The 27,873-nt window shown below is 33.0% G+C and overlaps 3 protein-coding genes across 4 annotated transcripts in view; 2 read left to right on the top strand and 1 right to left on the bottom strand.

Annotated features, from left to right (window-relative positions):
- Positions 1-20,364, top strand: part of LOC130441844 (homeotic protein spalt-major-like) — a 172,789-nt gene extending 152,425 nt beyond the window's left edge. Inside the window, exons 3-9 of one of the 2 annotated variants that reach the window (XM_056775655.1) lie at positions 102-2,938; positions 2,994-3,273; positions 4,617-4,750; positions 6,344-6,638; positions 12,361-12,512; positions 13,715-13,888; positions 14,421-20,364. In XM_056775655.1, the coding sequence (XP_056631633.1) occupies positions 102-2,938; positions 2,994-3,273; positions 4,617-4,750; positions 6,344-6,638; positions 12,361-12,512; positions 13,715-13,888; positions 14,421-14,684 (4,136 nt within the window). In that variant the 3' untranslated portion in view covers positions 14,685-20,364. The remainder of the gene's footprint in view (positions 1-101; positions 2,939-2,993; positions 3,274-4,616; positions 4,751-6,343; positions 6,639-12,360; positions 12,513-13,714; positions 13,889-14,420) is intronic. The other variant, XM_056775656.1, reaches the window with a different exon arrangement.
- A 1,954-nt stretch (positions 20,365-22,318) lies between these two features.
- Positions 22,319-25,312, bottom strand: LOC130441462 (uncharacterized). Its single transcript, XM_056775162.1, has 6 exons — positions 25,201-25,312; positions 24,927-25,131; positions 24,709-24,828; positions 24,541-24,623; positions 23,025-23,164; positions 22,319-22,563 (listed from the first exon to the last, which is right to left on the bottom strand). The coding sequence occupies exons 1-6, from the start codon at positions 25,255-25,257 to the stop codon at positions 22,443-22,445; spliced, it is 726 nt and encodes a 241-aa protein (XP_056631140.1). The 5' UTR covers positions 25,258-25,312; the 3' UTR covers positions 22,319-22,442.
- Positions 25,313-26,432: 1,120 nt separating this feature from the next.
- Positions 26,433-27,873, top strand: part of LOC130441644 (rab3 GTPase-activating protein catalytic subunit) — a 57,045-nt gene continuing 55,604 nt past the window's right edge. Inside the window, exon 1 of the mRNA XM_056775419.1 lies at positions 26,433-27,588. Within this exon, the coding sequence (XP_056631397.1) occupies positions 26,492-27,588 (1,097 nt within the window). The 5' untranslated portion in view covers positions 26,433-26,491. The remainder of the gene's footprint in view (positions 27,589-27,873) is intronic.

Below are 27,873 nucleotides of genomic sequence, written 5' to 3'. Positions count from 1 at the left end.
TTGTATTAACACTTTTATATGCCAGTATATGTAAATAAATTCACCAGAAGTTTTTATTATTCCAATATGTGACTTTTGACTATTTAATTTTTTCGTTTCAGCCGAACCCGTTGCTCCCGAGGAACTACCTGAAGTACTAATGTGTCAACGATGCCAGGAACAATTCACAGATGTACAAGAATATTTAACACACAAAGAAGAGTGCGACAAAAAAGCTATAAAACACGATGACCCAGCTCATTCAGATCCGGAAGATATGGTTGTATCCGAAGACGACGATGACGATGAAGAAACGGGTAATAAAGGTATAGAAAAGATGCGGAGAAATCGACAGGACGCCGCAAATAATAATAGCGTCGAAGAACATTCTCCGGATGCCGAAAGTCAAAGATTAGGTTTCCCGTTTCCTCTATCGGCGGCACCAGGTCATGTGACGTTGGAAGCTTTGCAGAATACCAAAGTAGCCGTAGCTCAATTCGCGGCAACGGCTATGGCAAACAACGCCGATAACGAAGCAGCTTTACAAGAATTAGCTGTACTACAATCGACTTTATTCACCTTACAACACCAACAAGTATTACAGCTACAGCTTATCAATCAACTCCAACATCAGCTTCAAATAGATAGAACCAAAGGAGATGAAGAAGAAACAGCTGCTACTTCACCTTCGGCATCCGAAAATGTTGATGAAGGTGAACAAAATCAATCGGGATGTTCACCACCACCTCAAGCTTTACCTACATCTCGCGAACCGACACCAGCTTCCCTACCTCCAGTTATGCCGCCTAACGTGCAACCTTCACCAGCTGCCGAACCTCCATCGCCGGAAGTTTCGGTTCCCTCGTCGATGGCTCAGCAAATTCAACCTCCGATGTGTTCGATATCTTCGTCATTAGCGTCCACAATTATAACGCATAACGATGAACAAATATTAGAAGAACCGAATACGTTGGAAATGTTGCAAAAACGAGCTCAAGAAGTATTAGATAATGCCAGCCAAGGTTTATTAGCTACCAATTTAGCAGACGAATTAGCATTTAGAAGGAGTAAGGGATCTATGTCGCCGTACGAATCGAAAGGTAGAAACGAACCGTTCTTCAAACACCGTTGTAGATATTGTGGTAAAGTGTTCGGTTCCGATTCGGCCCTTCAAATACATATCCGCTCGCATACCGGTGAACGCCCTTACAAATGTAACGTATGTGGAAGTCGTTTTACTACTAAAGGCAATTTGAAAGTGCATTTTCAAAGACACAGTCAAAAATTTCCGCATATCAAAATGAATCCTAATCCCGTACCCGAACATCTTGATAAATATCATCCACCTTTATTAGCACAGCTAGGACAACAATCTTCTTTATCTCCCGGAGGACCGCCGCATCATCCTCACCTTGGATTTCCGACAGGTCCTCATTTCCCGCCAACGTCATTACCATTATTCAGACCTCAAGTTCCACAACCTACCGACGTAGTAGTCGGAAATCAAATCCCACCTTCGCCTCATAGACTTTTAGATCATCCACCAAGATTATTTCCACCTCACCCGTTGTTTTTAAAAAGAGAGGAACAGGAAACGCCCGCCGATTTAAGCAAACCTCCACGATCTCCATCGCCCGTAGAAGATAAAATGCATTCGCCAGAACGAGAAGATAAGAGAGAAAAAGATTCCGTAGAAGAAACCAAACCCGTACTTAATACTCACTCACAAATAATAACACCGAAACAAGAAACGAATTTAACCGACAATGAAAACGAACACGAACCGTATTCGTCTTCATTACATTACGACGATTGTAGTAATAGTAGCAAATATTCTAACGAAGATCTTTTAGAACCGAGAAGTCCACCGGGAGGTGAACCGAACGAAAACGTTCAAGACGAACCAGAAAATTTATCGAGCAGAAATAATTCCATAACTGGTCCATTAAGCATATCAACCGGACAAAGATTACCGGCGAATTTTTCTTTCGGTAATACAAGTTCACCACCGAGCAGTACCTCTTCAGGAAGTCTAGGACATTTCCCTATCAATTATTTACCAGATATCACCAAGGATCCATCCATTTACACGAATCTATTACCCAGACCGGGTAGTAACGACAACTCGTGGGAGAGTTTGATCGAAGTTACGAAAACTTCGGAAACCAGTAAATTACAACAACTAGTAGATAATATAGAACACAAATTATCAGATCCTAATCAATGTGTGATATGTCATCGAGTATTATCCTGCAAAAGCGCTCTTCAGATGCACTACAGGACACACACGGGCGAACGCCCTTTCAGGTGTAAAATTTGTGGACGAGCTTTCACGACCAAAGGAAATCTGAAGACTCACATGGGTGTTCATCGTGCTAAACCTCCGATGAGAGTGTTGCATCAATGTCCCGTTTGCCATAAAAAATTCACGAACGCTTTGGTGCTTCAACAACATATCCGCCTCCACACTGGAGAACCGACAGATCTCACTCCAGAACAAATCCAAGCAGCCGAAATCAAAGATTTTCCTTCCCCTGGTGGGTTTCCGGGCCTTCCGAATTCCATACATCCATTCCTTAATCAAGGTTTTGCCGCTCCGGGACTTTCCCCGTTAGGCCATTCCGGTATGCCTCTCAATATGCGATGTGACCGAGATATCAAATCTGAGCATGGTAGTATGGACGATGATGAAGATGACGACGACGACGATGCGATGAGTACGTGCGATAATCCTCAAATACCGCCGTTTTCTTCATCGCCTTCGGATGTTCAAAATGTCGGAATGCCGGCGTCGCAATTTTCTGGAAGTGGACTCAGTTGTTCAGCGGAAGATTTGTGCTCTAATAGAACGACTACGCCACCTCCGCTCCAAAACGGCGATAAATCTCCAAGTCAATCAGGAGTTACTAGTCCCGGAAGTGCCGATTTGCGATCTTCTCCTAATAATACGTCCGTCCAGGTTGGTTGATTCCATTTTTTGAAAATATCGTTTTTATTCGAAATATTCTGTTTAGATTCCACGTCCTCCGTCTTCACAACAAGCCAGTAGTCCGGCACCATCTGACAATTCCATAGGTGCTCTTGATTTAACACCGAGGAATCAACCTCCGATTACGAGTCCCGGACCACTAACACCCAGTGGAGCTCCTTCGATGTTTCCTTCGTTTGGGCTTTTACCTTCTGGCGGTCAATCACCGTTGATGTCATCGGCATTATCATCACTTACATCGTCAGTTCTAACGTCGACGTCGTTCAGTCCTTTGAGGTTAGCTGTCGGACCTATAGGAGCGTTAGGTGAGTAATTTTTGATTTGACTTGTAAATAAAAATTTTGGCGACGCAAAATGAAAATATCTTTTGTGTGTAAACAAAACATCAAAATATTTTTGACGAACAACGTGTCTCTCGCATCTGTTTAAGAAGTCACGGGTTTAATGAAAGTATTTTTGGATTTTTAAAACATTTAAATGGTTCCACTTTTTCCGTAAAATCATGTCACTAGCCAGCAAACATTCTCATAAAATATTCTACCTCGAAATAAACCGTTAGGTAAATGGTTGGCGTTATTAATTTTTATAGCCGCACCATTTCAAACAACAATTTTAATCTTCAAGTTGAGTCGTTGTTAATAATTTTGGATGTAAACAATTGTGAGAAGAGGAGAATTCAGTTTCAAAAATATACATTTTTCCCAAACAAAATTTATTATAGTTTCTATAGAAATATTTTTAATCCCTGCTAGAGGAGCTTCTATGTTTTTTATTTTTCTATTGTGAACTATAAGACAAAAACAAAGCAAATTTTATCACACTCTCAATTGAACGGTTGATCTGGTCCTTGTTCATCCTCAGATTATTTCTGTGCAAGATTCCTTCCTTATGACAAAACAAACCTTAAGGTTTTTATTCCACCAAGCAACGACTTTCCCTAAAACATGTTCTCTCCTCTTCTTCCTTATTAATAACCACTTTTCTTGAAACCGAAGAGGAACAAGCATTTTTCCAGCTTTTTGCTACTACCATAGCCCCCTAGAATTCCTTGACGATTTAACTCAAGGTTTTCGCAGTTTTTTTGTTCATGAACATCTGATTAAATTGCTCCGTAGAATACTGTTTAGAAATAACGATTCGAATCTAGAAAGCCCCACCTGGAGAACACGAATGCTCAAGTCCTAAGTATTCTAAATCCTCTTAGCGTAGAAGCTTCAACCCCAAACGCATTTTGCGAACAAAGACTAAAATCCATCGTAGGATGCTACAAATATTATGGACAGAAATAAAAGAATGGAGAAAGAAGTAGGGATCTTTCATATATTGGAAAATTGGATATCTTGACCGCATCATGAAAGGTCCGGAATATGAATTCCTATAGTTTATATTCCAGGGAAAAATTGTGGATCTAAGATATGTTAAAAGGAGAATAATTTATTGAATTAGGAACTTGTAAAAGTCTGGCGTATTTAGAGCATCAGCTCAGCTTAATCTAATCTGGGGCACCTCTACCCGTATAGTCTTGAGTAATAGTTTGTTATTTTTCACATTGACTTTAAATGTACTATACGAAAACGGTTTTATTTTTATTAATGTCGATTTTTGATATTTAATAAAAGTGAGTAATAATTTTCGGTTTCGATTTCAGGACGTGGGAACACAACCTGTAACTTATGCTTCAAGACTTTCGCTTGTAACTCTGCACTTGAAATCCACTACAGAAGCCATACCAAAGAAAGACCCTTTAAATGCACCGTTTGTGAAAGAGGATTCTCGACAAAGGTAAGCGTTTATCTACTTAGAAGTATTAGTGAAATATCCAAATCGACCACATAACACGAAACATTTAACAAAAAAAAATACGTAGATGTAATCAAAATATAAAGGATAGTTGTGGCGATTCAATTCACGCCGTGGAGAGGTTTTTATCCTCGTGGAATCAAGTAGATTTTCATAAATATCCTCCAACAGAATGGAAACTATAGATTTCAAAAACAAAGAGGAATGTAGGATGAAGAAACAGAGAAAAACTATCGGAAATTCTTGAATTCTAGCAATATTATGGTTTGGCATAGCAAAATATGTCAACACCAAGGTTTTAATGGTGACTCTGTCCAACAGGTGGCGATTCCCACTAAAATGATGTCATACAAATACATTGAAACAACAGTTTGAATAGAAAAAGGGAATAATAGACTGTTTTTTTTTTAATTTTAAGGCTGGATTTTCCCACTTAGGGTTCACGTGGGCCCCAATTTCGAGAAAACTAATCAATAACGATTGTTATTTATCACGAATGAGGTTATGTAATTGGGGTCCATATGTATACTCTAGGGAATCCCACATTTTGATCTAGTTAAACTTGTAAACGTTGTATTCCTATCCTATTCCTATCCCAAGACATTGATTTGTACCAGAAAAGTCGACAAAAAATTAATTTCGAACTCGGAAATGACTGTAAAACAGAACGATAATTAATTACCGAAATTAGAAATAAAAACGTAAGTTAGAAGATGAGTAAGTGAGTGAAGTGGAATTCTAAGTTGAAGAATGAAAATATTTGGGTTTTTGTTGTAAGGAATAAAATCATACTCGTTGTCTTTGAGAGTAATAATCAGAAAATTAACTTGTCAGATTGTCGGATCTATTTTTAATGATACAATAGGAGACACATCTCGAATTAAACGTTGGCTTTCAGCCAGACATAACTTGTGTCGCATGTCTAAGTGGTCTATTTCTGATTGAGGTTTTTTTATACATTGAAGATGATTTTGTCGACGTCCATTATTCTTCTTTGACTTAAATTGTCGTACAAAATGCCGAAAATTTTTCATCCGTCTCTTTCTCCTTCGAAAATTCAAACGGAAAATATTTTTACTTGACACTTTAATGGAGTCAATGTGAATACAGAACGGATTTCAATACAGTTATTGAAATTATCATATCATCAATTCAAATTTCCATAAAACGTCTTTTTACGTATTCCTCCGTAGTTTTGAGAGATATAAGGATTGTTAATGTTGGATGTAAATGTCTTCGGAGAGATCAATTTGGCTCGGTTCTCATCAACAAATATTTGATTCCAGTTTTTGATAGCAATTAAAACTGTTGAAATATGTTAAAACGTACTTAGAATGTTTGTTGAATTGGTCTGTGTTTCAGGATGGTTGTCAATGTACGCAGAGGCGTATCCAGGAGGAAGTAGAACACTTGAGAGCGCAAAATCAAAAATCGTCACTGTTCAACTCCGTTCCTTCAGTATTTTGCTTACCGATGACGCCTGGATACGCCTCATCAAGGACTAAAAAGGCGGTAAGACCCGCCAAAAAAACACCTCTTCAAAAAAAACTCACAATTCCTTTTCTTTTGTTACAGGGTAACATGAAACAACACATGCTAACACATAAAATACGAGATATGCCGCCTCACATGTTCGACAATAAACCACCTAATATGAATAGTGAGGATAGTACACCGTTACCTCCAAGTTTACCTAAAATGGAACCTCCAAGTGATAACGAACAACCCCAAACTCAAAACCCTCTACAACCTCCTCAAGTACTTCAGCCGCCTCAGGTACCATCGCAACCGGAGAAACACGAACTGGAATCGCAGCAAATCAAAAGAGAACCCACCGAGACTGAACTACCTTTACCTAAACGCCCTCCCAGTAAGTATTTCTTCTAAATCTTACTCCAAAAAGGTCATTTCAAGTTACAAATTTAGATATTCAAAATTTGCATATTTTCATTGGGTTTTTTGGCAGAAATCTTCCAACTGGCAGTGAATATATTTGTTTTAAGATAAAATCTAGTTTGGGAATGTGGAAATGAAGTGAAAATGATGCAATGAGATAAGAAAATTTCTCGTACCGTCCCCCGTTTCTAAGTTATAGGCCTTTGAAGTATATTTTCTAAATTATATGAAGACCTGGGACGACTCATGACCAATGGTTAACAATCCGTAACTTTTACAGGAACAACCTGTACAATCTAAAGATAGCAAAAATAAATTTTTCAATCGATTTTTTTACAAAAAGATACTCCGTGTTTAACTCGATAATATTTATGGTTTAGGAGATATGTAGATTTTTAGATCATTGTTAGGAAACCGTTCGCCATAAGGAAAAATTCTGAAAAAAATTATCATAAATTGTGAATATTTATTGGAAATACTAAAACACAATCAAATATTTCTAATTGAACAGTATACAGTCGCATATCGTGTTACTTAGATGAGGAAAATATTTAAATGAAAAAAATTTAGTTGGATATCGTACAATTTATCAAAAAAACTAGTTCGAAATGATCACTCGTTGGCTTTAAGATAAACAACGAATTGATAGTACATTTGTTCGAAAAGTACCGTTAACTGATGTAGCTGGTTTCACACAAAACGTCTTTATTATTTCCCATAATTAATTTCCGATACATAAACACAATTTATGATAATTTTTTTCAGAATGTCTCTTTATGGCGAACGATTTCCTTGACATTTACAATGATCTAAAAATCTACATATCCCCTAACCCATAAATTTTATCGAGTTGAGAAAAAAATCGATTGAAAAATGCTATCTTTAGATTGTACAGGTTGTCCCTGTAGAAGTAACGGATTGTTAACCATTGGGCATGATTCGCCCCCACGCGGATATACGTAATCATCCATTAAAAATTCATAATGTATAATTTAAATACTTTGAAAGCCTGTAACTCAGAAACAAGGGGTAATTTGAGAACATTTTTTTATCTCAGCATTATTTTCACGTCATCTACGTCATTTTTTTGCATCAAATCCCTGGATTTGTTTTATCTAGAATATAATATATTTATTTAGTAACCGATTTAATTAAGGAATTTGTTATCTAATGTTGTTTATCTATACATTTAAATGATTCACTGATTCTGAAAATAGAATATAGTAATGCGGACCTGGACAAACTGTTTACTATTCAGTTTGCAGTGGAACGTCTCTGGAAACCTATGGGATTTTAAAATTTGAATTATGAGCATAAAAGGTTGTATGTTTCCCTTCTAGAGGTGAGAACAGCCTCCACAAATTTTCCAGCATATAAAAAAATCGAGCACTGAAAAGTATTTGAACATTCTACAGAATAAAGAAAAAATTTTCTGGTATTCTATTGCATAAAATGTAATAAGTTTTACAAATATCTATATTTGTAACTTGACTCGATTCGATCGAAACAAAAATGCATCATATAATCGAATTACTTTTTGGAATTTTATATAAACTTCAATATCTTTACTTTAAAATCTAAACATCTGTAAACGTTGCCTCATTATCGACTTTTTTTTTATAAAATACTCGAACAAGCGATCGATATCTTTCAGATATTTATATCGAATTGTAATCTCGTTTGGAAAAAAATAGTAATTGATTTAAATAACTGATTTATAGCATTTGTCGAGTATTTATGTCAAACATGTGTGCCAAATTCCGTTCGTTATACAATGATGGAAGTTGTAGCAATAATAATAGACAGCTGCATTAGTAGATTCCTATATTAATATAAAACACAATTCACATTATGTCGATTCAAATACAAGACTTAACAACTATCATTAATCATTTCTTTTATATGTAATTAATGAAAAGCCTAACTCCTATCATTTTTTGTCAAACAGATATTTGCGACGACAGTGCCATGAGTATCTTTGCCTGTCTAAATTCCTGTAGATTGTTTCACCTCTATATACATTCTTTTCCAATGGTCTCTCTATTTTTCTCCAGCTGATACCACAAAAGGATAAAAGTCCTTTAAAGGGTTTGTCTGCATCTACTTGATCGAGTTCAGACTGTCTCGGAAACTATTTTCCTCTTATCTAGCTCATTTAGTTTATTGAATTGTGATTTATGTTACTGGAGCTTGCAGCTCTATATCTGCTTGATCCATTTTTTAATTCCATGGTGTAGTTACTGAAAGCGAAAGCAGACTGTTGCTGAAAACCTTTTTACATAAATGACACCTGGTACATCTACCTCCTTTCCATTACTTCCCAATGGTCTCTATATTTTTCTCAAGGTGATACCACAAAAGGGTACAAGTCCTTTAAAGGGTTTGTCTGCATCTACTTAATCGAGTCCAGACTGTCTCGGAAACTATTTTCTTCTTATTTAGCTCATTTAGTTTATCCAATTGGGATTTATGTTACTGGAGCTTGCAGCTCTAATATCTGCTTGATCCATTTTTCAATTCCATGGTGTAGTTTATCCAGTTTGGATTTATGTCTCTGAAGCTTGCAGCTCTAATATCTGCTTGATCCATTTTTTAATTCCATGGTGTAGTTACTGAAAGCGAAAGCAGACTGTTGCTGAAAACCTTTTTACATAAATGACACCTGGTACATCTACCTCCTTTCCATTACTTCCCAATGGTCTCTATATTTTTCTCAAGGTGATACCACAAAAGGGTACAAGTCCTTTAAAGGGTTTGTCTGCATCTACTTAATCGAGTCCAGACTGTCTCGGAAACTATTTTCTTCTTATTTAGCTCATTTAGTTTATCCAATTGGGATTTATGTTACTGGAGCTTGCAGCTCTAATATCTGCTTGATCCATTTTTCAATTCCATGGTGTAGTTTATCCAGTTTGGATTTATGTCTCTGAAGCTTGCAGCTCTAATATCTGCTTGATCCATTTTTTAATTCCATGGTGTAGTTACTGAAAGCGAAAGCAGACTGTTGCTGAAAACCTTTTTACATAAATGACACCTGGTACATCTACCTCCTTTCCATTACTTCCCAATGGTCTCTATATTTTTCTCAAGGTGATACCACAAAATGGTACAAGTCCTTTAAAGGGTTTGTCTGCATCTACTTAATCGAGTCCAGACTGTCTCGGAAACTATTTTCTTCTTATTTAGCTCATTTAGTTTATCCAATTGGGATTTATGTTACTGGAGCTTGCAGCTCTAATATCTGCTTGATCCATTTTTCAATTCCATGGTGTAGTTTATCCAGTTTGGATTTATGTCTCTGAAGCTTGCAGCTCTAATATCTGCTTGATCCATTTTTTAATTCCATGGTGTAGTTACTGAAAGCGAAAGCAGACTGTTGCTGAAAACCTTTTTACATAAATGACACCTGGTACATCTACCTCCTTTCCATTACTTCCCAATGGTCTCTATATTTTTCTCAAGCTGATACCACAAAAGGATACAAGTCCTTTAAAGGGTTTGTCTGCCTCTACTTGATCGAGTCTGTCAGCTATTTCGTTTCCTCTATACTAGATTATCTCGGAATGCTTTAGAAGGAAACTATTTTCTTCTTAGCTAGCTCATTTAGCTTGTCCAGTTTGGATTTTATGACATTGGAGCTTTGAGCTCTAATATCTGCTTGCCCCATTTTTCAATGACATATATTTCTGTATGTTTCTACAGATATTCACGCAATCCATTATTGTACAATACATTTTGGCATTTTTATGTGAAAATTATCACAATAAAGTAGCTATCAAAACCTTACACATCATGGTCATCATTATCAAACACCTAATCGCTGGGAACCAACCAACTGGGAACCATCCTCTTTATATCATCTCACCATTGCGCCTTCTACTTCAAAGGGCATGTTCCCTGGATCTCTACTCAATAATTATTTTGCTTTACCGACTGTTTTTGTACCTACTTGGACCACCCAGCTCTATTTCAAGCTGGTTTTTCTTACTCCCGCATCCTTTGAACCTGACTTCTTGTATAATAACAATTGTCACTGTGTTCCTCAAAGATAAACCAGGTCTGGCCGTTTCTGCCAATGTTAATTTTGTGCCCAACTATTCGTAGGAGCTGGTTTGTTTAATACAATAGAGCTTCAATTAAACATGAGATTTGTCATGTAGTTTGTTTTTGATTTATACATGTTCAACCCTATTTATTGGAGGTTTTATCCATATTATCAAGCATGGTTTCGACATCGTCGATATCGTCTGCTATTAGTACAATATTTTTAACAAATCTCAGATCGTCTATATTAATACCTTTTGTTTGTGCTGGTTGTAATGATATTTTAGTTCCACGAAAAGTTATATGGTGATCAATTAATTTTCTGATAAAACATTTGAGATTCATGATGCAGCTGATTTGAAAGTAACTATGATGAAAGAAAGGAAGATATAGTAGATAATATTAGAATAGAAAATACTGTTAACGAATTTTAAAAAGAGGAAGACATCAATTTATTGCATTTCAAAATTAATTTATATGATGCGTTATCAATATTAATATCATACTTGATTATGTCATTGGTATATTTGTATATAAAAAAGGCAAAAAAGCGAGGCGATACAAAATAATCGAAGAGTAAATTATTAAAAATTTGATCAAAATATGGCCCTTTGGTTCCTGCATATTTTTTTCATTTTTCAGTATCATTTTTGTATCCTTTGATCTCCTTCTGTTCTATTAGTTTCTTCTAGAGCTTTGTGCATCTTCAAGTTTTAGATCTTCTTCTATTTGGATGGAAATTTCTGTTTAAACCAATCGACAAATGTCATTTTTGTATCCGAAATATCCAAAAAAAGTATTTAATTTGAGTATTAGTCTCTGTTTGTTCAAACAATCTTTTAAACTAAATAAAAAAGAATCGGATGAAGGTAGAAAGGGGCTATGGAAAGGCAATGAAATCAATTCCATTGAAATTTGGATGGCCGCGTGTATTTTCAAAAAAGTAAGTAAGTAAGTGCCATTCGAAGATATTGCTGTCTAAACCGTCACTTTTGGAGAATACAAAGGTTTTTGTTGCTTCAATTTCGAATATTCTCTACTCCAAAATCTACAATTGACATACCCTTTTGGATTCTTCCGAGAAGAAAATGTTATTAAAACTGTCACAGGCATCAAAAATCGTATGAACGAAGATTTTTCTCAAAATTGGATCATTTTATTTGAATTCTTGCACTAAATGTATTTTATAGGTGCGCAATTTTGAGTTCAACTTCATTATACTACGTAAAGCTACTGGTGGTATCGTCAAAGCATCTGAAAACTTGCGCTTCGACTATCTAGAATCTTCCTCTACACACTAGTTTTCTTGCGCCACGGTCTAATCGCTTCTCCTGCTCTATGTTTGTTTAGACGACGATAGAGAAAGAACGCGCTAAGAATCTAGGAACCTTGCAACAGCAGCTCGGCTTCTGCGCTAGACCATTTAAGAAAGTACAAATATTTGTACTCTTCTCTATATAATTTTCATTTTATTGAACCTAGTTGATATTCTATAAGACATATTTTTTATCAATAACCAAAAAGTAAGATGTTTTAATTATATTTTCGCTAAATCTATTCTTCGATTATTAAAAATTAATAACACTGTCATCGCTTGCACTAACTGAGCTAAGGTTGTGGGCTAATGTGTGTGGTGTGCGTGTGTTTTGCAGGCTTACAATCAAGTAAGCATTTGTGCCACGTGTGCAATAAGAACTTCTCTTCGAGTTCAGCCCTGCAGATTCACATGAGGACCCACACGGGAGACAAACCCTTCAGATGTACAGTATGCCAGAAGGCGTTCACCACCAAGGGTAATCTCAAGGTAAGTTTCTTCTTTTAATTGTTCGCTTTTTGCTTTACTAATGCCGTACGACAAAAAACAATTGCTAAGAAATTAATTTAATAAAAAAAAAAGAGAAGACATTTGTTATTTGTCGTTATTAACAAAATAAGGGTGTAGGGAATTTTTCTGCCACGCTTTAGCCATAACTACTTTTATCAAAAAATTTCAATTGGTAGGAAAATTGTCAGGAAATTAACTTTAAAGACACGGTACTTGATAAAGAATACAGAAAGTGATTTTGTTGAACGTAGTATCTAATAGAAAAGTTAAAAAGAGAATAGACGATGAAAATTTTTACCAAAAACTGATGCCATAACCTCGTGTGTAGAATGCGGTGTTTCCAAATTAAAAGTCTGGACACGGTCGAGCTAAGAATTGGGACAAATATTTAAATTTAATAATGAAAAAGAGACGAATCGAATGCAAGTCTGGTTAGGTTGTTTACATTCCCGAGGTAACATGATAGAGGGAATTAATTTCTTGAAGTCAACAATCGACATTCTAGATCAAATGAGACTTCCCAAGAGATAATCAGATAGAACTTATTGAGTGGTACCGTAAGGACATAAACAAAGCGAAATATTTTAGAGCTTTATATGGAATTGATGAAAATAAAATACCCATCATGCATCTAAGTCTCAAGTATACCCAACAAGAATCAATTTGACTTGTTTATTAAATGAGTTCGGAGCTAACGAAAACTATTGCAAGACAGACAGATTTTTAGACATCAACAACGTTTAGATTGTTAATTTTCACCATATTTTGGATATCATTATTCAAAATTCAACTTAATTCTAATAGATAGATTAATTTTAATGAAGGAAACTATTTTTGTCGTTTGGTGAATATAATTTTTCACGAGGAAAACAATTTGAAAGTGGTTCTCTACCAAATTCATGTAGCTTCCTCCTATCACTTATAAAAATGTCTTTTTGGGAAGAGATTATTTATATAAAGCATATTTTCTCAAAGTAAAGTAAGTTTTCATTGAAAATTCGTCGAATTGGTCTTACAAACATCAACTTTTCAAGCTTCGAAACCATTTCATGAAGTTTCTATACTATTTTCCATGGCTGGAACCAAAATCTGATTGATACAAAAAAAATATGATGTATAACAGTATAATTAAGGTAAAAAAACTCGACATGAAAGTTAAATTTAATTTTTTTATTGCTTAGGTTCACATGGGAACGCATATGTGGAGCAACGGGGCATCTCGAAGAGGTCGCCGCATGTCTCTCGATCTACCTCCCATTCCCATGACACCCAAGGATTCAGAATTTCTCCAGCGGAGACCAGATCTCTTCTACCCGTACCTACCGGCTCCATTCCTTAACGGAATGCAACAAAAGGTAAGTACAACGATATTTATAATAAATAGTATTCACACACAAACAAAAAAACGAAATTTAATCCTCTGTTTTTCTATACTTTTCTTCTACTTGTTTCTTTTGCTTCTTGTGCTATATTCCGTTGGATATCCTCCAATTTGTTCTCCTGTTTCTTTTGTACACCTTCTCTAATGAATTATCCCTTTCTTTTATCTTAATATTATTTGATTATGTTCGATATACTGTTTTTAACAATTTTTTCTTCAATTTTATTTATGTATGAAGTAATTTCAGTAAATTCCTGTTGTCTTTTTATCATTTTTCTCTTATTCCCTAGTTTATTTTCTTTGTATCTACTTTTCATCTCCTAATTCTTCTTTTCGTATGGTTCTTTAATTCTTTTTTCTGTTTTCTAAATTTTGTTGGTGCCCTTTTACTGTATCCTCTGCCTCACTAACTGGTTAGTATACTTTAGAAGTTTTGTTTCGCTTTTGTTCAAAGATATTTGTCAAGTGTTTTGTTCACTATTAAAAAACCAGTGTATTTGTTTCAGCTAAACGAAATATCTCTAGTCCAGAATAATCACAACGGACTAACGGGAGCGGGTAAATATAGTGGCCTCTTAGGCTTTGGTTATCCGCCACCGGAAGCCTTAAGATCTCAGGCGAGTTCTCCCGAACGCTCCGAGAGACCGCCCAGCCACGAACCCGACACCAGAGGTCTTTGGGATCTTCATTTCGAAAGGAAAAGCGCAGCCGATGCGCCTAGAGAAGATCTTCTAACACCAACAGCTAATAGGGAGGGGTTGGCTGCCTGAAATCAGCACCCCTGCGGCGCTATTCCTACTTTGCTAGTCTAGAATAAGGTGTTTCAGATGATTAAATCAAAAATTTTTATGTAGAATAACGGTAGAGATGAATGGAGATATCATTTTATTGATTATGACTGAATTTTGTGAATATTCCGATTCACATTTCAAGCTAATGAATGTAAAATTGTTTTCAAAAACACAACCTAATCCGTACATCTCTATCTTCAAAATTTGACATCATAAAAAACCTTTATTTTTTTTTTGAAACATCTTTGGATTGAAACGGATAGAGGCAATGACTTTTACTGTGATACAATAGCTGTAACAAGCTGCAAAAGGTAGCTGAAAAGCTGCTATGTAATTAGAAATATTTAATGAAGAAAATAGTTTTTAGCGTCTTGTATTATAATAGCTAAGTGTATGGTTACGACTTTTTGAATTGCTTGGTTTCTAATTACTACTTAATTGTTAATCATTCCCCATCACTTGATTCATCAGTTTTCATTCTTTTTTACTTCAATACCTGATTTTTGTGGTCTGTATACAAACCTGGCAACCCCTATAGTTTTGAAATAAATTACACTGACGCCCTATCGTATACAAAGTAATTAATGAAACGGGATCTCGTCAGCGGGTTCAAACTTTCCCTTTTTTTCGTCTGGAGTCTCCTTTGTAGCTTTTTCCATAACGAATCGGTGGCTGAACTTCTCCACAAAATTCTCACTCATTCCTAATCAATCCCAGAAAGAAATCATGTTCAAGAAGTGAACTTTGAAACGTCCCAAAAAGGTTCAACTTTCCAACTCGAATAGAAAAACATATTTTTTCGATTCCGAAAAACTTCTTTGGACAATAATTTTCATTTAAGGACAGGGAGGATTCAAAATCAACTGAAGCTAACGGAAGCTCGTGCTTACTAAACTTTCCCACAATAATCCCCCAACTTATTAGTGTTTCAGTAGATTTTTTATCACTTCAATTTCATGGTGAAAATGTTTAACTCAATCAATACTAATCTCTCTTAAATCGACTGGAAACTAATCGCGATAACTGTTCAAAAACTTTAAAACTTCTCCAAATGTTCAGTTTTTTTGTATTTCCTCATCTTGTCTCCAAATTGTGACTCCACTTCTTTTGTGATCGACCTCTACTTCGTGTTCTAATTGGAGATGCATCCCTCGCTGTCATTCGACTTATATTTTGGTTCAATTGATTTTACGCTGTGACACCAATTCGTAAATGTTATCTAAGTCATATTTTTTCTCTTCAGTGGACGCTTTTAGAGATATATAATAATGTCCATCTTCACAAACTGATTCTTGAGGCTCAACTTGATATGTAGAATGTTCTTTTCGATAAAGACTAACTGAAAGGTCAGTTGTTTTTACCTCATAGTATCTGTTCTGTCTCATTAACTCAAGAAACTTCCAAAACAAGAAACATATCATTCAAAATTTTGATTAGAAAATGTGTGGTACATCAAAATTTATTATTCTAAATAATTAAAAGTACTTTTGACATCTTTGGAATGTTTTGTAACATTAAAAAACAAAACGAAATATAATTCTGGTTGCCAAACAAATACCAAACAACTTTCTAATAATGGGGTATTTTTGCAAGCAGCTACCGCCATCTCTAAGACAGGCCAGATACTTCTAGGACCATCCTCATTCTGTTTGATGATGTCTAGTTGTACCTCGATGTCCGATTTACACTCTAGACTTCATTTACTCATGTAACATTTCTTATAAAAATTTTTCTATAAACGTTAGGTTTTTTCATCGTTGGCCTGTGTTATTATCAATGACACGTGTTAATATAAATTATGTCATAACTTACGACAGAAAGTTTATGTTATTAATGGTTAATAAAAAAATATATAAACTAGATTTTTTTATGGAAATAATATTCAAACGTATCCCAAATTCGTAAATAACAAACCTTTTATGTATATTTTTATTTATTTGGAAGCTATTTCAAACAAATATTTCCAAATTCTAAATAACGGACATCTAGACGGAATGCACTTCATTATTTTCTTTTTTTATTATTATACAAAATTATTCAAATCGATATTATTCATATGAATATTCCGTTACCACAAAAATTAATAAAAACGATTGAAAATAATGTCAACCAAAAAAAATATCATCGAGTTTAAGGTATACGAGGTCTGGCTATTAAATAACGAGACTTATTTAGAAAAAAAGGTTTTATTATAAAAATTATTCTAAATTCGAATGCTCCCCTTCAATATATACCCCTTCACTCGCCCCACACTTTTCCATACGTTTTTTCCATTGATCGAAACAGTGCTGGAAGTCTTCTTTGATTAGTGCCTTTAAGAGCTCTGCCGTTTTTGCTTTACCACTTCCATCGACTCGAATCGGGTCCTTTTCAACGCAGATTTTATCTTCGGAAACAAAAAAAAGTCGCACGGTGCCAAATCTGGTGAGTACGAGCACTGGAGTGCGCTTACTGGCCAAATACTGTTTCACAGATAGCGCGTTATGGGTAGGTGCGTTGTCCTGGTGCAAAATCGGGTCGTTTTTTATGAAGTCTTTCTCGTAGTGTTGCCAAAATTGACAGATAATGAATCTGGTTAACAGTCTGACCCTCTGGAATCCATTCAGTCTTCAGTATATCGTTAATGTCGAAAAAAACGTCCAACACTGCCTTCAATTCTGATTTACTCTCTCGGCCCTCACTAAAGAGCTCAAACTACTCAAAAAGACGCGCGCGAGATAAAGAATTGCCCCCATAGGCCTCTTGAAATAAATTATATCACTCAGTCGGAGTTTTTTTCAATTTAACGAAAAATTTCAGATTGATACGTTTACTTAAACAAATTTATGAATTAAATGAATCTCACCGAGCTACGCCACTGCTAATCACAAACTGTCTAGCAGGAAAATTTCAAAGAAATTGTGTACATACGCCTTCCGACAGCTCCGACCAATAGAAATGCATTTATGTTTACGATCCGATGCTTTCATTGGTAAACAATGGAGATGATGAATTTTGACACACATTCATCAAGTCCACGTGGACTAACGGTTTTTTATGCGCGGAGTAAACATTATTTTTAATTTGGTATGAGTGCCGTGCGGCTTTATGAAAGAAATGTCATTGAATTCGAATAAAAAGTTTGCGTTTAATTAAATTTGGGGTGATTTTGTCGAAATCTAATCTTAAGAAAAATTTTAGATAAACATTGAATCATCATTTTTTGCGTTCAACTCGTACAAATCACCGAAAAATCTTCATGAAAATCCAATAGGAGAATCTCCAACTATTTTGTAAAGTATCAAAAGCTATTTGAAATTTCCAAAGCATTTTCTGGCCGTGCCGGAAATTTTTTTCATGGTATTATGACTTCCCACATTCAAATGAAAAAGTTAAGGACAAAGTTTTTAATTATCCGTCACTAAATATTGAATCTAAAAGTACGTAGTTTAAAGAAGTTTTTCAGAAAATTCCAACCCTTAATCTATATTAGAAACAATGATTTCAATTTCTCAATTTTCTGTTTAATATGCAACGCGTGAATTTTTCGAGATGCCTACATCCCCTATTATAAATTTCTTAAATAACGACTTTAAATTCCGTACTATAAACTCAGATGGAATCCAAACATTGAGTTTTTTGTTTGTATATTCAACCATTTTAAAATGTTTCAAACTAAATGGCAAAATTGCAAAATCTTATCCAAGAACAGCCAAATTTATCAAGTGGAAAGGTATTTTCTAAACGTCTATAACTTTTAACAGAAACACTAACCAACAAACTCAAAAAAATTATACCTCCTGTGAGATATGCACCAAGTTGACTCAATATAAACCGATTCTTATATAAGGGTATTTGTTAGGGTATGTCCTGGAGATAACAAATGTAAATATTCGACTAGGTGCGTATTTTCATTATGTACGAGGGTTGATGGAAAAATTTTCAAATCCAATCGTGAATACGACAGTTGGGTGTACTTGAAAAAACCATTTTGTGATGATTTTAACAAAAAATTAGGAATGGAAAGTTATATATTATGTATTAGGTCCTTTATTTGCATCAGACTTTCCTGATTTGGACTTTTTTCTCTAATGATCTATTTAGAACAGTAATAGATTGTCTATACTGTCATTTATGTCTTTATTATAATTTATAAGGTGGTGCGTTTCATTAATTTACCCAGTTTCATATTTTCAATTGACTGCTCCTTATATTTAAGTATTTAATTTATATACTTTTGAAACTTTCTGTCTGGTTTTTCTCTCCATAAGGACTCGAAATTGATCAAATTTTTGAAGAAATAACGTTTCTATTTCTTGCATGATGAAGAGATCTTTTTTATTGTCTTTCATTGCTAATTCCTTATTGTCCTTATGTATATTTTTCCGTTTTTCATCCCGGTACATATTACTTCGGGTTACTATTGGCTTGCTCCTTCTTTGATATCCGGTTTAGATCAGCTTTTTTGATACGTAGTGGTTGTATTGAGAAATTGTATTGTATGTTGTATTATCCTTCACACGCAGTAAGGACAATCAGGCGGATCCCTTCAGTACTCATTTTTGTTATACCCTCTACGACTGTATCAGCTTTTTCAGGTTTATTGCCCTTTTTTCAAAGTTGCACTGCAATCATCTTTACAACTGGGTTTGAGACCGTTCAATAAATTAAAACGATTCTGAATTTCTCTGTTGTCTTTTCTGATACTTTTGTAATCTCAAGATTTGAGCTCCCGCCTCTGCGCTATGCACATGTTAAATTTTTTTTCTGTTATCGGAATATATATCGACGAAAATGAAATTTCAAAATGTGACGAATTTGAAAAGTTTGTTTTGAAGGTGCGTTTCGTAATTTCATAAGAGGATCAGCCTCAGATCTCAGAATTTTGAAACAAACTAGAAATTTGTCATATTACTTTGATTTTTAATGATGTTTTTTTTATTTGGGAACCTTGCAATTCAGAAATTCGTATTGCGGTGTTAACGTAAATATGTCCAATGGACATTTTGGCGATGCCAGTATTTAGCTTTACACTTTGTATATATAAAAATTTAGAATATGAAAAAAAATCACTGTATTGTTATAGATGTTGTCCATTTTCGTTTAGCATGGTGGCATTCTATGTAAATATTACTACTACACTGTGTATTATAAGACTGTTTTTATTATTATTTTTACCCCCTTGTATAAGAATTCGGAACAATTGCCGATATTTATAGACAAACTAGATAATTATTAAAACAAAGTATTAAAGAACATAAAAGTCAATATTTTATCACAAAATGAAATGAATCATTTTATTATATTCCACCAACTTTTTTGGAACGACGAATTTTTTTTTAAATTTTGATCATTTTAAATGTTAGCGATTGTTCCCGAAACCCCTGATTCGATCCCATCAATTCCAGTACAAAATCTCCTAATGTATGTAAAATTCAACAAAAAAAAATTATTGAAAACTCGTCGCGAGTCCTTACATACGTATCTAAAATCCAGAAGAACAAAAAATTCGAAAATATTATTATATATATATATATAGTTAAAAGATGTAACTACTCTGAAATTTTTTTAGTTAATGATTGAATGTACAAAATATTCGTAACTGGTCGAGAGAGCATGTCTGTATTTATAAAATCGTACAGCCAGTTAAATCCTGTTTAATTATAAAATATAAATATTTATCACATACCAATTTGTTTTATTTCTATTCGTCAAGCGAAAAATGAGTCCGGAATTTTTGGAAAATAACCAAAAATTTAATTATTAAACCAAATGGAACGTTATTTCAAAAAAAAAAAAAAAGGTGAATTCAGGATAAGTAGTACCTTTACCTTTGAAGGTAAACAGTTTACCTTCAGTCTCTGAAGACGATAACTTGGTTATGGAAAATTCCCCACGATTTTCAAACCGCAATGATATTCTTTACAAAAATAGTCGTTTTTCAAAAAATAATTTCTGTAATTTTTTTACAAATTTGTATTTTTCTAAAAATCTGGAAGCGTTTTCAAACATTTCTGATGTTTTCGAAAAATTTTTCACATTTTTATGAAAATTTCTGGAAGTTTTCAAAAAATCCCGACGCCTTTTCTTAATATTTGTCCAAATGCCTTTTTGTCATCACTAAATTCCTTGTAGCTGTTTATTTAGGAAAATTTTAAGGTTTTCTAATAATTTCGCACATTTTTCAAAATGTTTATTACTATCCCAAAATTCCCTACGATTTTCAAAAGTCAAAGATATTTTTTAATAAAATTAAGTCGTTTTTCAAAAAATAATATAGAAAAATTGACGCTATTCCTGTCCTTTTTGTAATTTTTTTAGAAATTTGTCTTTTTCTAAAAAGCATTTCTGATATTATCAAAAAAAATTTCACATTTTCATGAAAATTTCTGAAAGTTTTCAAAAAATCCCGACGCCTTTTCTTAATATTTGTCCAAATGCCTTTTTGTCATCACTAAATTCCTTGTAACTGTTTATTTAGGAAAATTCTAAGGTTTTCTAATAATTTCGAACATTTTTCAAAATGTTTATCACTTTCCCACAACTCCCGACAATTTTCAAAACTCAATGATATTTTTTATAAGACAAGAAAGTTCTAAGGATGACGTGCCTTTCGACTTTATACCAAAAATTTTATATTTTCCAAAAATTCTAATAGTTCCTAATAATTTCGGACATTTTTCAAAACATTTATCACTTTCATAAAATTCCCCACGATTTTCAAACCGCAATGATATTCTTTACAAAAATAGTCGTTTTTCAAAAAATAATTTCTGTAATTTTTTTACAAATTTGTATTTTTCTAAAAATCTGGAAGAATTTTTAAACATTTCTGATATTTTTGAAAAGTTTTTCACTCTTTTATGAAAATTTCTGAAAGTTTTCGAAAAATACAGATGCCTTTCCTTAATATTTGTCGAAACGCCTTTTTGTCATCACGAAATTCCTTATAGGTCCTGAACATTTGAAATCAGCTCTTCATTTAGGTTTATTTAGGAAAATTCTAGGGCTTTCTAATAATTTAGGCCATCTTTCCAAAAGTCTATCACCTTCCAAAAATTCCTGACGGTTTTCAAAACGCAATAATATTTTTTAAGTCGTTTTTCTGAGAATAATATAGAAATATTGACGCTATTTGTGTCCTTTTTGTAATTTTTTTAGAAATTTGTCTTTTTCTAAAAAGCGCTTTTTAGCACTTCTGATATTTTCAAAAAAAATTTAACATTTTCACGAATATTTCTGAAAGTTTTAAAAAAATCCCGACGCCTTTTCTTAATATTTGTCCAAATGCCTTTTTGTCATCACTAAATTCCTTGTAGCTGTTTATTTAGGAAAATTTTAAGGTTTTCTTATAATTTCGCACATTTTTCAAAATGTTTATTACTATCCCAAAATTCCCTACGATTTTCAAAAGTCAAAGATATTTTTTCAAAAAATAATATAGAAATAACGACGCTATTTCATTCCTTTCTGTTATTTTTTCAGAAATTTGTCTTTTTTTAAAAATACAAAATTTCTGCTATTTTTGAAAAGTTTTTCACGCTTTTATGAAAATTTGTAAAAGTTTTCGAAAAATCCAGTCGCCTACCCATAATATTTGTCGACACGCCTTTTTGTCATCACTAAATTCCTTGTAAATCCTGAACATCTGAAATCAGCTCTTTATTTAGGTTATTAATATATTTATAACAAACAATATATATAAGATATATTCTAAATTCAACAAACAATGTTTCAAATAAACAAATACATATTGAATTATGACTTTGTTATTTCGTATTTATCCAACTGCGCCATGATGAATTGGAAAAATGCCAAAGTAGCAAAAGAGAAACCCAACGGTAACCAACCAGCTTTTATCCAAGACCAAAATGTTAACCTGAAACATATTTTTTTTATTCATAAATTCGGCATCATTTTCTTTTTTTGATAATTGTACATTTACCATGAATACCAATTTTTTTCTCGGGCTTAACTTTCGTGCCAAGCGCCATGAAAAAATAGTCAATTATATTTTGAGTCATAACAGCCGAAAAGATGATTTTACGTAAAAAATGTATATAACCTTTTATCTAGAGCTTTTTATGAGCTTCAATTTTTGTTTGTAACTTTTTTCTCTAAAATTAATATTTTCGGAGTTTTTAGCCATAAAGAAGTTAATCTTTTCGAAACTTCATTCGTTTCTTGTTTTCATAATAATACATGAAAATAAATGAGTTTTTTTGATAAAATCAATAAAGTGAATGGAAGTTCGAAACTTTTCATGAAAATTTTCATTTTTCATTCGAAATAATGTAAAAGTTAACCAAAAATACATACAAGATGTTTATTGTCACTTACTCGTAGTTCTTAGATTCTTCGTAAAACGGTTCAGTCTCAATAACCCCCGAGTTGGATATGAAAACGTGTTTTAAAATCTTTTCGTTAATATCGGTTTTCAAATGCTCGATTGTATGAACCACGGCCGCCCCTTTAAGCACCTACAAATTGAATTTATTAAAATTATGAATATTAGATGAAGAAAAAACATTTAATTCTGTTATAGAGCCCAAGTTTTGCAAAATATTTGTGTGAGAACTAATAACACAAAATGCTTTATGGCAATGCTGCAATAAGTGTATCTTGTTATGCCGCCAGTGGTGTACTAATTATAGACTAATTTTACCATAAATAAAACATTTTGTAGTTATTTCATTGCGGTAAACTGTACTACGTAACCTAGATATTTAGATATTTAGTTCAAAAAGGAAAGTCAGAGTATTAAACTAACGAGATTTGTTTAAAAAAATTACCAGTATAAAATACTTTTACACACTAAATATCATGTTTTATGGTAAACAAAAAACAATGTCCAAAAACTAGTATTAATAGTTAAATAGAAACGTAAGGCAACAAAATATTTCAATAAAAATAATAAAGAAAACAGCACGCCACTGGTAATGAACACATTTGTTTTCCTAATATAAAACATAACCAAACTTACTGTGACAAGTTAAATCTGGGAATAAATGTACTTTTCCACAAACTACACAACCAGGAACCGTAATTATATGATGATTGAAGTTTTTTTCAAGAAAAATCACAGGTATATACCAAAATAGTCAAATAATTATAAATGCACAGTTTCAGGACGGAACGCCGCAAGAAATAAATTCATTTATTGTGGCGTATCCAGCCACCACCGAGCGTAAAATTGTAAACAGTGTTGTCATGTTTCTTTTTCTCTTAGTATAGAAATCGCATACGAATAATTTATACAATGAAATTATTATTTTATAAGGACAGTTTAATTTTAATATTAACCAATTTTGTATTAGAATGGATTTAATCACAATTTTCTATTAGTTAATTTCAAATAATACTAAATTTCTCCTATTTTATTTTATTTGTTTTTCGGTAAACTTATATTGTTTGTAAATTTGGCTACACTGTGGGTACAGTTGTTATAGCACAGAAAGTGAAAAGGTCAATGAAGGCTCACTTTAAAAATGTAGACAATTAGGTTTATGGATTAATCAAAACTTCCCTTATAAAATTATTTGCTTACAATTCTCTCTATAAATTTATCATTAACGTGAACGGCTTCTCCCCGGAGCTACTTTTGAAGAAAATAAAGTCGGATAGAGTGGAATTTAATTCAATAACACTCTGATAGTGGTTGTTGTTCGAGTTTTTGGAAAATAATTTAATTCGTCTACAGACAATCACATCTAACCATATATAATTCGGTCCATTTTGATGTTTATTTTAATTTAAAAGCAGCGAATAACTGAAAAATTATACTTTAGAGTCAATTTTTGCAGTAAAATTTGTCAGAAAGTCATTTTGGAGGCAAAACCGACATTTTTATACCGACCTTGCCAAATATAACGTTTTTTCCGTCTAACCAAGGACACGCCATTGTTGTTATCAAAAACTGACAACCATTTGTATTAGGACCTATAACAAAACGTGAACTAGAATCTAAAATTCTAAAAATATCTAGTTCAGTAATAATTATTTTGAAAAGAATTAGTTTAAATACCCTCATTGGCCATTGCAAGCAATCCTGCTGACTCATGTTTAATTGTGAAATTTTCATCTTCGAAATAATCACCATAAATACTTATAGAGCCACTACCATCATCATTTATTATATCACCCCCTAAAAGGAAACATAAGTCAGTAATTAAATGAGCTTAACTTTATATTTATAATGTTATAAGAACTTTTGGAAGTCCTCCGGTAATATTTATTTCTAACCTTGAATCATTACCCTGGAAATCGCTGTATGGAATCTAGTTCCTATATAACTTTTACCATTTATACCATGTTGTACAATTTCTTTGAAATTTTTACAAGTTTTCGGGGCAACTTCACCAAATAATCCCAAAATAATTCTCCCCAAATACTCATTTTCAATATTAATATCAAAATATACTTGATCCGTTATTTTGTATTCAGCTCCCTAAAATAAGATTTCTACTGTTTTTTTGACAAATAAGACAAATTAATTCAACTAAATTAAACTGCTCACCCCAGCAATAATTGCAATTCCAAGAAAAAAGAATACGTTAGTAAAATTTGAGAACATTCTATATATCTTAAAAAATTGTTTTTCTACTAGAATTTAATCCCTTTTAGAATCTAAATTCAATTAAGGGCATCATTTGCGCAGTAGTGATCACGTAAATCTTGTTAGGAGTAATTACTTTTGATAAATTTAATCCAAATGTAAAAATGTAAGCCATTTGGGTTCTTTATTAAAAAACAATTACAGTCTCTAAGAATACATTTATGTTCAATACTAATATAAAAAAGCCAAATGGCTATTAAAATGGTTATACTAAATAGAAAGCCATCAATACTTGAATTAACGAACTACTCTTGTATAAACTATATAGTAATCTACTCAACGGTGAAGTTGATTTCAATCTTCCAATATAGATGGTGGTAGTAGTACAGAATTTTAAATTAAAACTAATTAATGAATAGATTCTAATATAAAAAAGTAACTGATATTTTCTCGATTAATTCTATTACTTTTAAAATTAATAAATGCACTGGAAACTGGAAAAGAGCTGAATTCTATATTAAAGATTCTATAAAATTGTTATTATAAGGAATGTATTTAAACTATTTACATTGAATGATAAACAATGTTGATTTGTATTTATTATTTTTTCATGAAAAATTCATCATTTTTAATTTTTTCAAAATAAATAAAATTTTGTATTCTATTCTAAATTCTACATGTACAAATCTTCAGGTTACTATAATACTGAATGTAGAGATTAGAGCGGATTTCCTCAAACAGATGGCGGTTAATACAAATATTATATCTATTACTTATTTATTTTTTTCTTTTCCTATTCCATAAACTACTTTTTACTCAATTATCAATCATCTAATAATTAGAAAAATTGATTTTTTCAATTTATTTTCGTAAGCTCTCATCATAGAACTAATATTAAAGATAGAGTGATTAAGGTAAACAAATTACTTAAGTGGACCCGAACTAATGATAAAGAGAGAAAGAACATGTATATCCACTTCTGTACGTCTTTACTCTATTCTGATGACGGTGAAGTTTTGAGTGAGGGAACCGCAGGATTTTGATAACCCATATAAAGTGAAGTAGAAAATGATAAACTGTTGCTCTTTCTCCTTCTTTTAGTAGTATAATTTCACTTACATAGCGCTCTCTCTATCTTTATTATTATCTCTATATTTTTCACTTGTCATTAATGTCATTATCTTTCAAAAATTGACAGTCAGCTGTTGTATGTTATGTTTGTGTATAAATTCTATATTTATATTTTCAAAAAATGAATGAAGAGATAGACGACAGTGAATTTTATCATCAAGATTTCACAACTGCCTCAGAATGGGAGGTTTTTATGGCAAGAATGGAAGAAATTATCAATCAGTGGAAGTTGGATGATACTAGAAATGAATCCGCAACAGATAGATGCAGCATATGGAATATAAAAAGCGAAAAACTACAATTTGCAGACGCCGAATTTGTCTTGTATTTATATTCCAAACAGATAGAAAATTCTGATACATCAGATATTAATGATAATAGTGACAAACCTAAAAATCCTTTAGATACTTCTTACGATTTCGAGTTATACAGTGAATCAAATAACGAAGAACATTCCATTTTATTTACTTGGTATGGACTCAATGAATACTTGGTACTGTCTCCTACAAATTCTGCTGGAATCACATCTGAAAGTAAAATTAAAATTCTACTGAGTTCTGCTTATATTGTATCCAGCAATTTATTATCATCAGCAAATGTGAGCTGCCAAAGGCCAATTTTTATACAGATAAGAGAAAAGTGGCAAAAATGTTATCTAGGAGTATTCGAAAACGAAATAATGAGAACTAATTTTGAAATGGTTCATTTAAAAGCAGGCCCATCGTGTTATTACTACTTACATGGAATTTTAGATTTGTTTACATCTAAAATAATGTCTCCTTGTAATATTGATGACATTAGTATATCTTCAAGAAATACATATCTTTTATCTGATTTTGGTAATTATGTTTGGAAACAAGATTTACTTAACGAAAGTTATGAATCAGATACCCTCTGTATTTTACCATTTGGAGTAACTGTTGATCCTGTGAATGCTATAGTTTTGAATACAACTTGGAACCATCTGTCCCAAATTGTTATTATCGATAGAGAAAATCACAGTAGTTTCTCTCCGATGAATGCTATGCAGTGGTCAGTTTTGATAAAAACTACTGCAGAACCAGTTTGTTTATTGGCAGATGCGGTTGCTGAATTCTTTCAGAATTTCAACAACCAAAACACCATGTATGAAGTATTGGGAGATTTTGCCTCTTTACCCAGTGCTGACACAAATCCATTAGATCTTCTCACAGAACCTGCTGTCCCATCAATATCAAGGTTTGTTCTTTTCAATTCTTGCCATTAAATAAACCATTTCCATCTTAGTAATTAGTATACTGGGCGTTTAAAGAAAAAGTAGATTTGTGGATCATATTGGACTATATACTTATTTTAACCCAGTTCAATGAGTTTAGTTAATGAAATATTATCTAATTCTCATAGAGGACTGAATTATCCAATTAATACCTTAGTTTGACTTATTTAGAAGTTAAATACAGTGTAGTTCAAAGTATATTTAGATATCTAATACAATTGTTACTCATATTTAGTGACAATTTGTAT

This window comes from Diorhabda sublineata, chromosome 3 (genome assembly GCF_026230105.1).
Source record: "Diorhabda sublineata isolate icDioSubl1.1 chromosome 3, icDioSubl1.1, whole genome shotgun sequence".
NCBI classification, from domain to species: Eukaryota; Metazoa; Arthropoda; class Insecta; order Coleoptera; family Chrysomelidae; genus Diorhabda; species Diorhabda sublineata.
Note: the sequence above shows the minus strand (reverse complement) of the source record. Positions and strands in the feature narration are given on the sequence as shown.

Coding starts and splice junctions, on each gene's coding strand:
- LOC130441462 (XM_056775162.1), bottom strand. CDS start 25,257: ATGTTCTCAAATTTTACTAACGTATTCTTTTTTCTTGGAATTGCAATT. Junction 24,624..24,708: donor GCTTGCAATGGCCAATGAGG/GTATTTAAACTA, acceptor GTTTTGTTATAG/GTCCTAATACAAATGGTTGT. Junction 22,564..23,024: donor GAAGAATCTAAGAACTACGA/GTAAGTGACAAT, acceptor AATATGTTTCAG/GTTAACATTTTGGTCTTGGA.